Here is a 16381-nt window from a genome sequence, read left to right on the forward strand (position 1 = left end):
AGGCTGTGGGAGGTGGGGCTGGGTGGGGGGGTGGAATCCAGCAATCTGAGACATGTGCATATGCATCTGGCCACACATTAATTAGAACCATTCTAACTGTAAAGGATTTCAGTCAAGAATGCAAGGCAGGATTAAACATCTTGGGCCAAATCATTCACTTTTCATGCTTCCACTCTCCAGCACATTTCAGAGAGCAGAGCTGCAGATCCAAAAGTGGCAGTTCAGCTCATCTGTGCTCATGCCAGATCTGCACTGGTTTGATAATGGCTAGAGATTATGGCTGGCTCTTCAGTGCAGCTGTTCATAACTCTGCCTTATTAAACCTAAAGAAATAAGGTTGAAAATCTAACATGAGGCATTCATCATTCAATTATGTATTTCTTGTGAAAGAGGCAAAAACACTGCCATGTTTTGCAAAATCTCCACATCAATAGCAATTAAGTTTCACATGAAGACCAGAGAAATACTACACTGACTATGGATGAATAACTTCCTTTCAAATGCAATGGTTTGCATCTTTCTCTAAATTTAGTTCTGTAAAACAATAAATGATGGTGCTCTGGTGCAACAAACTACACACAAATGACTGAAAAAGATATGTGAATAAAGGTATTTTATACTTTCAATTTTAGAGATCATATAGTCAGCCCTATTACCAACACCACAGCTGCTCCAAGAACAAATCACAACTCATCATTCTACAAATAGATTTAGAATCAAACCTGGGATTAATTATAGTATTTTCATTGAAAACTTCTCAAACAGAAAGTATAATGGAATTCACGTAATCCAGCTCAGGTTTTTAAGAGTTTTCCATCATGCATTGAGCAGCATCAGCAATGAATATAGCCAGTTGGTAACTTAGGGCACTTGTTCCTTATTTAAAGATGTTAACAATAGTATAAGGGTCATTTTTACAGCAAGAGAAAAAAAAAAGTCTGACTATTCTAGGTAATCTTTAAATTAAATGAAATAGGGTGAAGGGGGAAGGTTTTGAAAAAGCAACTATAGTTTTTGGTCATGATAATTCTCAATCCAATCAGGCAAAAGAAAAGAAATGTTTTATTCTCTAAATGAAAATACACAATTAAAAACAAAGAAAGAAAATAGAAGAAAGAAATTCATAGTGAGGCGTATGGCATATCTTCAAAAATCCATAAACCAAGTGAAAGAATTAAGAAAACTATAGTCTTTAATATATGTCTAAAGGAAGAAAAGAATAAGCCCCTCCAATTTTTCTAAATTTTGCCCACATTTATGGAAAGTAGCTGAAGAGATTTATTTTAATAATTTCACTATATTCAGAAAGTCTGGTTTTTATGAAGTTTGAGGCTAACTTAAGCCCTCCACTTATTTTCTTCTTCAAAATTGCATCTTAAATATTTACAGTACACAACTCCAATAAAACAATAAATATACTGTTGATCATTTTAAACAAAATAATAACACGATATTGGAGGGTTGTTCTTTTTTTTCTTCACAGTGGCCCATGGATCTCCTTGTAATTTGGCAAATTAATAAATGCATCCTTCCTAAAATCTTGGTTGTGTACTTAGATGTTGCCTTGGAGTCTTACAATCAGTTTTCAAAAACTGGTCAAGTACATAAAAGAAGGGGCAGCCTTATGATTAGCACATCAGTGCACAAAGAAGGACAATAAATTTCCATCACATTGTCAAACTCACTCAAAACAATCAAATATTTCACCGAACCATTTACAACTGTTCATTGCACACAAAACCTGACTTTATATTCCTCCTATTTTAAGTAGATGTGATATTTTACAAGGGCTTCACAAGTAAGAGACTGAATGTAAAGCAGTCCATTAATTCTATATAAGCTGTTTTATATACCTGTGGGCCTCTAGTAACATTCAGATACAAGGTTACAAGGAGAAGAATCATCTTCTAAAGTTTGGTTGGAGAGGTTGCCGTATATTATATATACATAACTAAAATTCCAGCTGTCAAGCCAGCAGTCTCTCTTTTCCAAAACTGCTTTTGCGCTCTGGCTGAAAATACTGACATAAACAGGACAACAGTATAGTATCAGTTACCAGATTGGAAATGTTACTGTCAAACTCAAGTTGAAATTTCAAGACCAGCAACTTAGAAAACAAAAGAATTCCCCACTATGATTTCCCAGGGAATCTTTCCAAGAGAGATGTACAGATGTATATCCAATCTTGCTCTGCTATGTGTGCATATGTGTATGTTTAACTTGGAAATGAAAAAGACTCTTCTAAGTCAGGAAATTTTCTCCAAGCTTTTCTATCATAATTTTTCCTGGTAATAACCTATCTCAGAGAAGAAAATATGTGTCTCCTTCTTTTTAGACTGTAACTTTCAATTTTATTAAAATTCCTCCCTATCTGCAGTGTGATGTCTTTGTGTTGGCTCTGGAAGGCCATGTTACACTATGTATACATGTGTGTCTTGTGATGGGTTAGGTACAGGGAGAGACAGAAAAATGTAAGGCCTTGAAGGTGTTTCCAGCTAGCTCTTTCTGCTCAGCTTTCTTGCATCATACTGCAACTTTGCCATGCTAAGCCCATTGTACATTTTCAGTGAGTGGTTAGCCTGGCCTTTTGTTCCACTAAGTTAGTACAAGCTAATAAATGTCTTTTCACTTTATTGGAATCTTTCCTTTAAAAGGCATGACTTTGGGGTCTGGTCTTACAGAGATAGTCTTTTAGACTTGAGAAAAGTAAAGTAAAAGGACATTCCTGCTAATATCAAAGCAGGCTTATTACTTCAATATAAGCACTTCCTTAATTTTCCTTCCTCAGCATGCTACATAAATATAAGCAAAAAGGCTCTCCGCTGGATGCATGTTACATATATCTCACAGAGTTTAATTATAAAGCCTCTAAAAATGAAGATGGTGGGAGGAAACGATGTCAGTAGATCATACAGTCCTGGTATTGAGTTAGCTGGCTGTCTCCGACAGCATGCAAACAAAGACACTCAGGTAATCACAATATACCATGAAAGGCTGGGCTCTGAGGAAAAGAAAATCCAAGTGAAGGTGAAAGGTATTATTTCTACTTTAGTGCTTGGAAGTGCACAATTTTAATTTTTGTTTTCATTAATGTTACAGATGTTATTATAATTGTGATAATTTTAATGCAGTTAAGGAGGTGGAGTTAGTTTTTTTTTAAGTGCCACACCCTATCTTCTCTGCTAGACTGATCTGTTATAAAGAAGGGATGAGCCAGATGAAGGCCAAGCACTCAAAAATACACAACCACTCACAACACACACAACACCTCACTTTGTTGACCTTAAGAGGAATGGCATTGCAGGAAACAGTGAAGACACCCGCACAAGAATACAACTTCCAACCCAGCAGCTGCCCACCAGGGGCAGCAGGCAACTTCTAAGAGTGAGAAAGGCTGTGCCCAGGAGCGCGGGCTGCACAAGTGGGGAGAAATAGGAAAACGCTGTGCAATTCACTAGGCAGGACCCTGGACACTAGAGCCACTTTAGTGGGTTAAGGTGGGACCCATTCCCAGGCTTTAAAAACTGCAGTGGGTTGACCCATGGGCAAAAGGCCAGCTTCTTGCTGGAAAGAGGAAGGCTGGTCTCAGCCAGGCCTTCTAGAAAACCCTGGAAGGCGTTGCTCCTGAACCTTCCCTTCCATTCCTATTCAATTCCCGGCCTCTCTTCACCTCCAGATTGGCTCTCTTCTCGCGTGTTTGCCTTTCTCCAAGCTGGCTTCTCACACAGGTTGATGGGAGAACTGCCTGCCAGACCTTTGCTCCTTTAACACTGCGGGGATTTGCAGAATCGGGTATCCTGAAAGGATTACCTCTTAAACTGAGGCGAGAGAAACAGACAGAACTTCCCAGCCAACCTTCGCCTTTGACACAGAGAACCCCTAGCGCCAACTCTGGGTACTCCCCGGCTTATTTCTGGACCAAATCAACCGTGCGACTACCGCCAAGGAGGAACTGCGCAATCTCCTTATTTACTTAACAAAACAAACAGACAAAAAGCCCCTAAACCCCGAACAACCCCCAAACACAGCCACTGTCCCGCCTCGCCTTTCCTTCCTCCACCCCTCTTCTCCGGCTGTTGTTGCACACTCTCCCCTGGCCTTTCTGAACCCTCTAGAGCCAACACTGAGGTCATTTAAAGTTAAGGAGAAACTTCCCCCTACCCCATCCTGGTTCTAATGATGATAGATTCCACGCTGCATCAGGCCCCACGCCGGGGAAATAATGAGGCTGCATCCCAATTCGTCTGCATTAAAGGTGAGCCAAGCACTTTCGATAGGAAATATATCGATTCTTTTGCCCGAGCGGTAGTTTGTCCTGCTTCCCGTGAATAATTACTGCTCCTTTAGAAATTCATAATAATTACGACTTCCCATCCTCCACCCGCGTCGCTCTTTAAGAGCGCCTGATCCTGGAGGCTGTCTCGGTGTCTCCAGCCGTGTTCCCTGCAGGTGGGAGATAGGGCATGAATCACTTCTCCCCACCTGGTTTTACTCTGGCGAGAAAGGTAATCCCTCTCCGTACCTCAGTTTCCTTGTGTGTCAAACGGGCGTTTTACGTTGTTAAAGACACTTAGAGCTCTACATCACTTGATTCATGTTTGTTTGTGAGGAGGGGTAGATTTAACGAACTGTGCAAGGGAATGCGGACGCGGGAGGAGAAAGTGGGGGAAACAAGGATTCACCTCCCCTCAGCCTAAACTCTGTGGTAATCACGTGATGCCGCAGCCACGGAAGTTGGGGGGACGTGGTGCAAACGAGCCGATCTGGCCACAGGAAACACTCGGGACCTAGCGATCTGAGCTCAGTGCTCCCGAAAGACTGGGAGAGGGAGGCGGGTCGTTAGAGTCGCGCCTGGGCGGTAGAGAAGTGTCTGCGGAATGCGCCAACTCTACTTCAAGAGGGACCGAGCGCGCACCTCTGCGATGGAGTAGGGCCGGTCTGCGGACACCCGGCGGGGCGGAGCCTGTGGCTCTGTCCGTGGTTCTGAAGAACCGCTCCGCGGGCCGGGCTTTCTCAGCCGCCGGCCACCGACCCATTCAGTTTCAGTGTCCGCGACCTCCCTCCGGAGAACTGCTGCACTCCTGCCTGCTGCCCCAGAAGCACCGAAGCTCGGCGGCGTCGACAAAAAGTTCCCCCGAAGCAACGCTTTGGTGTGAAGGCTTGGGGTCTAGACGCGAGAGGGCTGTACCTATGTTTTCTTAAACCAGTTGGGATTGCCCGAGGTCACCTCAGGCTAAAAGAAGACAATAGAGCGCGCAGCTGTGGCGGCAGCGACTCCGGAGGGCAAACTTCCCGGGGCCCGAACACTGCGGCTTTGGTGAGAACGACAGGGTTTCCGAGTCTAGGATATGAAGCCTACGTCGAAGAAAGTTTCTCGCTTCTAACTGTAGAAGACGACTTGAAATGGCCTTTCAAGTCAGGTTCAACAGGGACTCGCAGAGCCCCCACGAGCCAGTTTCTAAGGAAACACTCGGTATTTCTAAGCAGCAATTTGTCTTATTGTGGGAGAAAGAAGCACTACATGAAAAGCCTCTCGGTTTTCCATTCTCATGCAGATGAGGTGATGCGCTCCGGCCGTGGCCTGTGTATCCCCCTCCCCAACGTATTTCCAATACTCTCATTAATTTAAAGGAAGTAGGAGCGTTAGAAGTCTTTTCGCTACTCGCGGCGGGAGAGGCAAGCCGATGCACTCTCACTGCTCCGGGGACCCCACGGTGCTCTCTATCCCAGAGACCCGGCTCTGGGCGCCACCTTGCTTTCCACCACCCAGAGCACCCGACTAAACGACAAAGGAACTTTCTGTAACGAAGGTCACCTGAGGAAAGGATTTCTCTCCGTCCCACCCCCACCTCACCCCCGCCAGCCCGCACCTCCATAGTAAACAAAATATTCCAGAAAAAGCTGTTTGCAGAGGGGGTAATTAGGTTTTCAGTCCACAGCAGAAACGCGGCGCACTCATTAGAAGTTTAAACAACAGCCAGCAACCCTTGAGGGCAGATGGCAAACTTGGAAAATGCGCAAACGCGCTCCTAGGCGCGCGGAGGGGCACGAAGAAGCCGCCAATATATATTATCTCAATAAAAAGCCGCTCTTGGAAAGCTTGCATAGTAATTGAGATGGGCGCTCATTTCTGATCTGGGCTGGCATTTCCTCATCTCGAGCTGACAGAGCCAACTCAGGAAATTGCTGGTAATATTCATCTGGGGAGCACTTTCATTAAACGTAATTCATTCGACTTTCACAATAAATTGAGTGACATCCTTACAGCGGAACCTTTTTATCCTTGATTAAGTGCTTGCCAAGCTTTGGTTTCCCATTTTATTGTCACATTCCTTCAAGCAGAGTCGTCAACATGCCAATCGACAGCAGAAAAAATGTGCGCGCCTTGTTTACCAAGCTCCGGGAGGGGTTAGTGCTGACACAGAAAAAGAGCTGGTCGCAAGCTTGAGTAGCAGATAAATCAAGACCGCAACTTCCTGCAGACAAGCGTCCGGACCTAAAGAACGGTAGCGAGGAGATTGCAGGGCGAGCCTAGAGAGCGTACTCGCTTTGCCACCCCGCTGCTCTTGTAAGCAGCTGACCCGACCAGCGGCTCGCCAACCTGACTAGCCCGCCTCCCCCTATTAATTAAAATGGCGAAGACTGGTTAGGTCTTAGAATGAGATCTGGAAGCTCCAGAAGGACTTGGTTGCTTTAAGGGAACTTTCCAGGATCGAATCAAAGCTAGGCACCTTACTTAAAAACAAACAAACAACTCCGAAAGAATGCACACTTCCTAACTGGCTATTTGAGAGTATGCAACTTTCAGAGCTTCCATCGGCTTTATTTCTGGGCGGAGGAGTGCAAGAAGAGTGTCATTCCTCATTCCCAAGATTCCCTTTCAACTCTTAAAATCATCACCGCGACAGCCAAACCCATCCAGGGCTCTTCAGACCCCGGAATTCCAAGCAAAGCTGAGGAGCACCTCGATATTTCAGGACTGGGAGAAACCAGGAAGGCGTCCCTTTGCCAATTCCTGGTCCCTTCTCCCCCACCCCCTATAAAATCAAAGAAGGCCAAGACAGAAAATTGCGTATTTGAAAAAGCAATACCCAAATGCTTTCATCACTCAAATGTCCTTTTGAAAATATTGTCCACAGTGGTTATTACCTGGACAATGCTGTCAATTTCTGTAGTCTGCAGAAAATTTTCCCTCAGATAGAAAAGTAGGACATTGGGCACCTATCTCAAAAAAATCAACCAATTTCCCTGCCACCAGATATATTTTTCACCCAGACAACACTTTCATTAAGGAGGAAATAGCCGTCAACAATTCAAAGCCAAATAGAAATCAACTTCGCACAAAGAGGAGCTACGAACTTAATGGATTTTGGAGAAAATACAGCTGAGAAAGTTGGAGTGATTCTGGTTCTCCCTTCCTAATACTGAAGGCAGTTTCTCCCAGAAGCTATCACTAGAAGGCCCCGGACTACCATCATCCTCCTGAAGTGTGGCAGAAGGGCAACCCATCCAAGTGCTTCCCACCCACCAGGGGAGCTGCTTTCTTGGTCAATGGAAAATTGAACACTTCAGGAAAATGCCTGAAATAGTAGCAACCCCCCCCCACACACACACACACAGAGCCCTAGAATATGTCTTTGGACTGGTAAGTTTTCATGTTGTGCTGCTGGAGCTCAGGCTCCTTCGAAAATCTAGGTTTAATCCTGTGTCAGGAAGGTTGGTCTGGGATAGAAAAATCCGGAAATGCGGTGGTGTTGGGGAAATTTTAGTACTGCCACCAAGAACTGGCCTTAACAGAAAACACTGAATAAGCCACTGTTAGATAGTTAATGCACTTTTCTTTTCAGGAATAAGCTCAAATTGTAAAATTTTCAGTGGGCAGAGGCTTAATTTTCATACCTAGTGCAAAGGATGGACATTGGTGGTCTCTCTCCTGCTGCTTTTCCCTCACCTTCCTCAGTTCTTAATAGCCACCTTCACACTGAGTGAAATTCATCCAAATGCTCTGGCTTCTAATAGTGCAGAGGTAGTACTCCATGGATATATTAATCACTCTTTAATCTCTGCTGAACAATTGGAGTGGTATTCACATTTTAAGGACACTCTAAATTCGAGGGAATAACTGACTCAAAATCTTTTTTAAGGACAAAGTTTAGAAAGAATTTTTCAATTCTTGCCCATATTGGTTTAAAAAGCAACTAGATTATTAGCAATTTTAATTCCTAGCAGAATTGGAGGGACCTAAATTGGAGGGTGAGGAGCCTCTTCTCATGAAAATAGAACTGTGGATGTGTGACTGATCACAATAACATCATTCAACCCCTTGCCAGATTCTCTGGACTCAGTTTCTGAGTAACTTTTTTGTTGCTATGCCCAGGGAGTGCTCATTAGATTCAGTTCTCAACTCTGAAAATTGCCACAGGTGAGCCGCCAACAGGACACCTCTGCTTTCTGCTGGGAGGTGCTCTCCCTGTGTGCTCTGGCCTATCCTTCAGTTTGATGCACCGAAAAGAACCCAGTTTAGGACTCCCTTTCTTCAGAACCAGAAATCACATTCTCCTAGTTTATCCAGTGTGTGCTTCAATTCAGTTAAAATGCCATCGTCCTGTTACCCCATTCTATTATACTGAAAACATCCTGGTATCAGTCCAGAACTGACAGGAGAATAAAGATTGCAGGACCTTTTTTTTTTTTAATTTTTAAACAAGTATTGTTATGCGATAGGCATGTCTCCTGATGAAATGAGACTTTTAAATCTATAATACACAAAATTCAACAGACAGAAAATCTCCTTGCCTTTATTTTTTTAAAAATGGTTTCCTTCTTCCCTCCATTTATGGCTGGAGTTAGCCCTGTGGTGATTTTTTTAGTCTGCTAGCTAATATGCTTCAGAAGCTTACTTTGTAGACACATTTCTAATTAACTTCCCATTGCAGTACTAAATAAGCTTCCAGTTTGAAATAAGAACAGACTCATCTCTCGATAAACACAATAACACTCAAAACCCTCAACCTAGAACAGGCATCCAAAAAAACCTGGGCCAAGAAACATTTTGAGAACATTCACTCAAATACAGGCAGAAGAGTGTGACTTAAGAAAGGAGCACTGAACCTGCTGGATAGAGAATTGTTTTTCACTTAAAAAATAAATTAAAAATCCCCAATTTGGGAATATTTAAGGTATTTCTCTGTAAGTAGAAGCAGGAATATTTTTGTATAAGAGATACCTACACAAATCTTGTTCCCCTGGACATAATGTGGCAATCACTGCTTGGAAAACATAACTGGGATTCCAGGGGCTTAAAGGGAAAGGTGCACTGTGCTATCAGCTAGGAGGCAATGCATAAATAGAGCACCCTGTCACTTAACTTGTGGTGTGAGCTCATAAAGACATAAAATTACTCATTAAACTCCTTCTTGGTTTATGGCAACTCAAGGAGAAAAAAATAAAATAAAATAATGGTTTTGCCACTCCTGCCTTCTTGGAGTATAACTTGAAGCAGCAGCAGCCCCTGACAAACTGCAACCATCTATTGCAGTTTCTTGCAAAGATCTGGGATGTTCTAAGATCAGCTACAAATAAATGATAAATTCAGTCACAGTGTGTGGTGTTTAATAAAATAGATGGAGAAAGAAGCTTTGACCATTTCTTGGTCTGTCTCATTGCCCTAGAGTTTTAATCAAGGCTCTCCACTTCCTTACCTGCCTAGAACCAACCTGTCCTGACTGCCCAATTCACCCTTTTAGGTTTATTTCCATGGTAAAAACCAGCTCCCTGCTCTTCCAGGAAAATATCTTGGAATTCTGTGGGCAAATAACCATGGGATGACAATCCCTGGAAATACTACCTTGGGTCACAGCCACCAGCCTTTTGTTTTTGTGGTGCCCTGTGGTTTCTAATCCCCGACACACAAAACAACTTTAAATCGGAGAGAAAAGAATGGACTTCTAAATCGCCTTCTCTATTTTATTGTTCGCGTTTCGTATTGTTTTGAGTGAAATTGGAAAAATTGTCTCCTTTCTCCGTATTGCCAAAAGGCATTCAGGTAATGAAGTCTGTAACTAAACGGTAATTGAATCAGCATAATTTGCACACTGAATGGTTTTCAAATGCTCCCAGTTTACAATTAAAGGAGAATTAATGCGCTTGTTGTTGCGAACGCAGCGCATTAGAATAAATCCAGCACTGTTGTTGTAATGAGTGGAAAACGGTTTAACTGCCAACAAACACATTTAAAATTTAATACAACGTATTGATTTCACTTCTGCTTTTGATAGATTATTTTCCAGACTATCGAAATACTTGCTCCAAGCAATAAACTGCACCACAGCCCCGAGCCTTTTGCCATGTGTGAGCACAGTCCAAGGACTTAACAGTCTTGAGGTTCAGGTCACGCGTAAAGGTATGCAGAGGAAAGGGGCAGGAGGGTTTCCATGGTCAAGGGAATCGTTAATAACCCTCCTCTGTAGCTTTCATTTTGCGCCCCACCCCACCCCTTCTTTCAATAAACAATCTCTGTATTTCCTCTGGCCAAACTTTCTGCCCTCAGTCTTTCGGTTCTCAATGTCAGTAGGTAGACTGGACACAGGTGGGGGCAAGAATGATTGAAGATAGGAAATGGGAAGGACAATTTTTGCATTCTGTCTGCGTTCCAGCCCGGGAAGGCACAGACTTCGGTGACAGAGTCAGAAAGGCTGTTCTTTTGGATTGGCTGCCCTGGCTTTCACCTGTTTACCCCAAGGTGTCCTGCGGCGAGGACACTGACGCGCAGCGCCCTCTGGCGTCCGAGGCTGCGATAGTCAGGCGATAAAGATGCAAAGACAGGCAACACTGAGGGTTCCTGGATTGAAGCTGAAACCCGTGAAAGGCACGCACCCTCACATACATATTCACATACGCGTATACATACACACTCATTAACATACACAGAGTTCACACAACTAGCAGCTCTGCAGTCATATGCACCAGGGCAACAGCTGGGAAACGCTCTCAACTGAAGGGTTGGCAACACTTTTGCTCCCTGGCTTGTGGGTTCTGAAGCCCTTCGGATTGAGGGACGGCACCGCCCCCCCATCCCGCTTTTCCAGCCGGGTCAGAGAGCTCAGGCTGCCCCAGCGCTCCTCGCCCCCGTCAAAACACAGTGAGCCCTCCGTGCGCTCTTGTGGCTCAGAAATAAGCTATGGGGAGTCGGTGCACTGAACACAACTTCGCCAGCAGGGTGCGAGTGTCCCTGGCCCTCCCTGAAGCCAGACACGAGAAATTGCTCTCTCCGTCTTGGCTCTACGCGGTGCCCACAGCTACCAATTCATCTGCACCCCCAGTTCCAACAGTGTGCAAAATCCAGACCCTCGAAACTCCACTCCAGAAAGACTCAGGCAGTGGCTTTGCTTAGTATTTTCCTGACAACAAGGTCTGCCATTCCCTAGTAAGGGGCTCGGCCCTGTAACTGGGGTTCGGTTATCTGGTGCAAAGAAGAGATTGGGAGGAGAGGGAGGAGAGCCGCTACATGTTTGCCGGGGCAACCCAGACCTAACTCTATCTAATCGCTTGTGATGCTCTTATCTGATACACTTGTCCTCTGTGAACCCTACAAGTCGAACAAAGTTACCTGCACTTCTTTATGTGTCATATCTCCAAACTGGGGGACTAGGTACGTGGATTCACTTTCAAAGTCACAGACCTGGGCAGATTCGTGCTCCACACTCTCAATCTCCATTTCCTTTCGTTTAAACTCTGTGGATGAACTAATGAGAGTTCCATGTATAATCAACCCTTTCTTTTGCCCTCTCTCCCCATAAAGCATCCCATCCCACTATCTCCTCGGCTTCTGGGCGTCTAGGGCGCCCTAGACGCTGTTCAGAATCACGCTTAGGAGAGGGGGGACTGGAGCAAGAAATGAGGGTGGGAAAACCGGAAAATCCCGCAGGGAACCAAAGACCAGCTTGCCAAAGTTGTTCCAACACGGTCGCTAGGAACGCTGCTCTCGCTGAACTGGCGATCTCACCCTCCTCCCGCGCGCCCCTGGTTGTCTGGCCTCGCGACCAGGGTGGGATTGCGGGGCCGCCGGATCGGCAGCGACTTACCAAGTAGACGGTGGGCTGCAGGAGGAGAAGCACGTACCAGCACGCAGCCTGCATCCTCCCGCGTCTCAAACTTCCTCGGCGGTGCTTTCGCTGAGTCTTTGTTCCTTCAAAAACATAGATCCACCTGACATCCACTTTACAGAGCAAGGAGCGCTCTCAGCAGCCTAGATACAAATGAAATTAGACATCCCATGACCACGCGGGCAAGGTTAGGCTTGGCGACCAAGCGAGGAAAGGGGGTCGTGGAGGGGAGGGGTGGACCAAAAACCCGGGGGGGGGGCAGGAAAAATTGAAAAGCGAGTAAATCCAGCGCCTGAAACCAGCGAGCGCGCGGTTCGCAGGCAGGCGGGCAGGAGGGTAGGAGGATGAGGGGCTCCTTGCGCCCTGCACTCCTCGGGTGCGAGTTCCCAGGCAGTGGAGACAGGAGGTGGCGGGGCACACAGAGCCGCGTGCAGGCTGGTTCCGAGCCCAAGCGTCTCTGGCAGCGAGACCTGCCCTAGTGTTTGATGGCCGGGCGGCTCGGACTTAAAGGCGGCGGCTGGTTCTTCGCCAGCCCTAGCAGTGCTCACACACGTACACACCAGCAGAGGAGAGAGAAAGAGAGAGGGAAAGCGAGCTGGAGAGACTGAGTAAGGGGGGCGCGGGTAGAGGAAGGGGTAGGTAGAGCTGACCGGGATTAGGTCCTGGGTATCTTCACACGTTCCATGGAGTGGGGGTGGGGAAAGGGAATGCAATTTGCATACAGTAAAGCCGGGCTCAGTTTACCCATTCGAGCCCCCTGCACATAGATACACGCGCATACAAGCACATCTTTGGCACTACTTTTTTTCGAGCCAAGGGGAAGAGTCAGTCGCTAACTTCTAGAGTGGAAGCCTGCCCGGGTCCGTGAGGTCACCCGCCAGGCTCACTCTGTCCCCCAACCAGTGGCCCTCCCGCCGCCCCTTCCCCGTGTCCCACCACCCCGCTCCAAGATATCCTCTCCTGGACTGTGGAGGCGAAGTGTACGTACCGCACAGGACCAGGGGCGAAACCGGCGAGCAGGGACCGCTCTGGGCAGGCTCCATGGAGGAGCTACTCGGGCCTGGCGTCTCCGGCGCCCCGGACATGCCCTCCCTGGCGCTTCATTTCCATGCTCAGGCACGGACCGGTCCCTCTGCTTCGTCCAGCGTCGGCGGAGTCGGCGTCTCAGTGCCTGGGTCGCGCTCAGGCTTGGTTCCGTGGGAGCCTAGGCTTGGCACAGTTGGATTCACGGTGTAGGAAACTTAAGAGGCAAGAGAGGGAGGGGGAAGCAGAGGAGAAAAGAGAGGAAGAGAGAAAGGGAGGGAGTAAGAGAGGGAGGGACAGAGGCCAATGCGCCGGGCGAATGCGCCGGACGAACTGGGACCGCCAGCGCTGGCTCCTGGACGAGCAGTCCGGGGCTCCTTGCTTTGCGAGGCTGCTGAAGGATGGTAGAAATGACTTAAGGGGTGGGGGAGACTGGGCAAGTCCTCGGGACTTGAACTCGAGAGATAAAACACGGGCCTTCCAGAAGAAAAAAGCAACACGGCAAGCGCAAACGGTCCGAGTTTCTGAGGGAGGGTTGGGGTGGCAAGACCTGGAGGCTCCTGGCGCACCGACCAGCTGCACGTCTACCGCGACACTGGGAAGCCAAGGAGCCACTCCCGAGCGGAGTCGCAGGCGCTGTGCATGGTCCTGCCCGGCCACTGGGGGACGCTCTGGAGCACGCTGGGGTTCGGGGCGCCGACGAGGTGGTGCTTTCTCCGTAGGTCTGCCGCTCACGGCGCCTACCTTCCCCACACGGGCAATTGCATTGGCACGTGGGTGAACGATTCCTCAGAGACTAATTAATACCCCGAATAAATAGATCCCACTCCCAGGCTCTCGGTAGGCCGGGCCCGTAGGGAGAAGTGGCTCCTGCGGTATCTCTGGTGACCGCAGTGCCCAGTCCCCCGGGGGCGTGAGGAGGACTGCGACCGCCAGAGGAGTGGTGGGGAGCGTAGTGGAGCGGTGCGTAGGGCAGGAATGGGCGCAGGAGGGAGCAGGGGCCCCCGGCCCGCCTCGGGCGCGGACTCTGGGCGCCGCGGACCTGTGGCTAGGGGGCCCGATGCGAGGGCGCTGCGGACCGCCAGCCATTCAGCGCGCGACAGCCGAGAGGACTGGGCGACCTTGCGCGTTCGACTCCTCGCCGCGGTCTGGGCCGAGCGAGAGGAGTGGGGTGGAGGGGGGACGCGGGTAGAGGCTTTGAGCCTTTGCCACCTCCCTCGTTCCTGATACCTCCTACCAACCAGCGTCTCCCACTCTCGGTCTCTTTGCTCTGACTCTCGCGGTCCTTCTCCATCTCTCCCTTGCTGTCTCTCTCTCCATCTTTCTCCTTCTATCTCCTTTCTTATGCTCTGTGCCTATTCTTCAGCTGCATCTTTCTACCTCTCTCTGTGTGTCTCTTTCAGGATTTCCGACTCTCTCCATCTCTATTTCTCTGTCTCTACCTCACCCCGCCATTCCTCTCAAACCTTGTCCTTTTTTTCTCCCCTTCACTCTCTCCAGCAAACAACCCTTAAGCCAGCTTCGCCCTTATCCGAGTTCCCGGGACCAGGCCCTTCTACTGCCGGCCGCGCCACCAGCGCCTCCTCAGGGTGCCCAGACTCAGTCAACAAGTCTGAGCACGGCTGAACGCATTTTTCTTCCCCTCACTTCACTGGTTATCTCTCCAAGCTCGCCCTTCACCAGAGCTTGACCTGGAATGATGCCCTCTACACAATGAAAATTAATAATCTGTAAGAGTTGGGATGAAATTTATCTCAGGAGCCCTAGTTGATGGCATCCAAATATGATGGTGATTTTTAATGAGTCTTAGGGAGTCCTTTCCTCCAGTGTGGCTATTGGACACCTCAGGCTCCACCATTTCTGACCGGCTGGGGGCCCAGACACAATAGGTCTCGGAGGACTATAGGTTGAGCTCCCCTGGAGAAGCTGCTAACCCCCAGCCCCCAACACCGACAATCAGCAGAACCACCCTTTTCTGGAACAAAGGCAGAAAGAACCCCACTGAGACCTTCCCCTGGAATCAGACCTCCAATTTAAATCCCCACTGGAGGACATACTGCCAGGCACTTTGAGGCCTACACTTCCCCTTCCAACTAAAAATAGCTCTTTAAAGAGCAAACTCTTCTAATCTCAAAAGTTGTACTCTGCTGCTGTGACCTCTTGGAATTCATTGGGGCATATGCAGAGTAAGGCAGTGAAGCACATTTTCTAAGTGGGACTCTGAAAATGCACTTTGGAAAAAATGCACATTTATATATAGCATAGTTGCAATGTTATCTTGGCTACCTTCATTTACCTGGCTTTTCATGTTCTTAAAAAGTTTAAAGAAGAAAAATAAATTTTAGGGCACCCATATCTGAGGCTGAAGGGTCAAAGTAGAGCAAGGGAAGCTTTGTCTGTCTCCACCCTTTAGGATTCAAAAATGGGGATCAATCCTAAAATCGATCCCCATTTTTGCATGAGCTCCCAGGCCCTCCCAGGATGGAGTGTGGAGCTGGAGTAAATGTTGCCTGCCTCTCCCCAGATGCCCAGGTACAATGCAGGCAGGGCTGAACTTGGAATATGACCTTTGGGAAAAACAAGAAAGAGTCAGGCCCGCTTTGGGATATACCAAGTTCTTTTTTCTAAACCTTACTTCAAAAACATTCTGCCTCTAGTCCCATTTAGCCTTAAAAATTACTGCTTATGATATAGAGAGACGATCAAGGACCTTAAAATCTCTGTCTGAATGGGACTGATTATTTAAGAAAAGCACCACAGGCACCAAGTAATGGGAACTGGTCTGACACTTTGTTCTGTGACAGAGGGTGCCAAAGAGCTTTTTATGGTAATTACCTGAGACCTTCTGCCCAGACATTCAACTCTTACTGGATCCTATGAGACACTTGGCCTGAGATATGAAACAGCAGTGGATTGTCATTTTTTATATCTTTGCTAGAGTCTTCATTTCCTGTAGTACTCAATTAGAAAAGGACACTAAGCCAGGTAAGACTTATCATTGTTTCTGCTAAACCTCTCCAATTTTAATGACATAATTTTGGGGGGTGGGAGGCAATGGGAGACAAGGATGGCTCATTCACCCTCTTTCTTTCCTATCATTTGCTTTAAAAAAAAAACAGTAAAAACAATAAGGACGTGATTTTCAGACATTCTTCTGTTTAAAGTGTTACCCACTCTAAAATATACTCTTAGAATACATCCACAATCAGCCTTACCAGGATAGGACAAAAGTGTACCCTTAAGGAGTATAGTAT

At 47.1% G+C, this 16381-nt stretch overlaps 1 protein-coding gene across 1 annotated transcript in view; it reads right to left on the reverse strand.

Annotated features, from left to right (window-relative positions):
- The window catches only part of NXPH1 (neurexophilin 1), a 284857-nt gene extending 270034 nt beyond the window's left edge, over positions 1 to 14823 (reverse strand). Inside the window, exons 1-2 of the mRNA XM_006726871.3 lie at positions 13093 to 14823; positions 12084 to 12247 (exon numbers count right to left, since the gene is read on the reverse strand). Of these exons, the coding sequence (XP_006726934.1) occupies positions 12084 to 12137 (54 nt within the window). The 5' untranslated portion in view covers positions 12138 to 12247; positions 13093 to 14823. The remainder of the gene's footprint in view (positions 1 to 12083; positions 12248 to 13092) is intronic.
- Positions 14824 to 16381: the final 1558 nt, after the last annotated feature.

The sequence above is a fragment of the Leptonychotes weddellii genome, chromosome 12, assembly GCF_054177405.1.
Source record: "Leptonychotes weddellii isolate Sample4059 chromosome 12, ASM5417740v2, whole genome shotgun sequence".
NCBI classification, from domain to species: domain Eukaryota; kingdom Metazoa; phylum Chordata; class Mammalia; order Carnivora; family Phocidae; genus Leptonychotes; species Leptonychotes weddellii.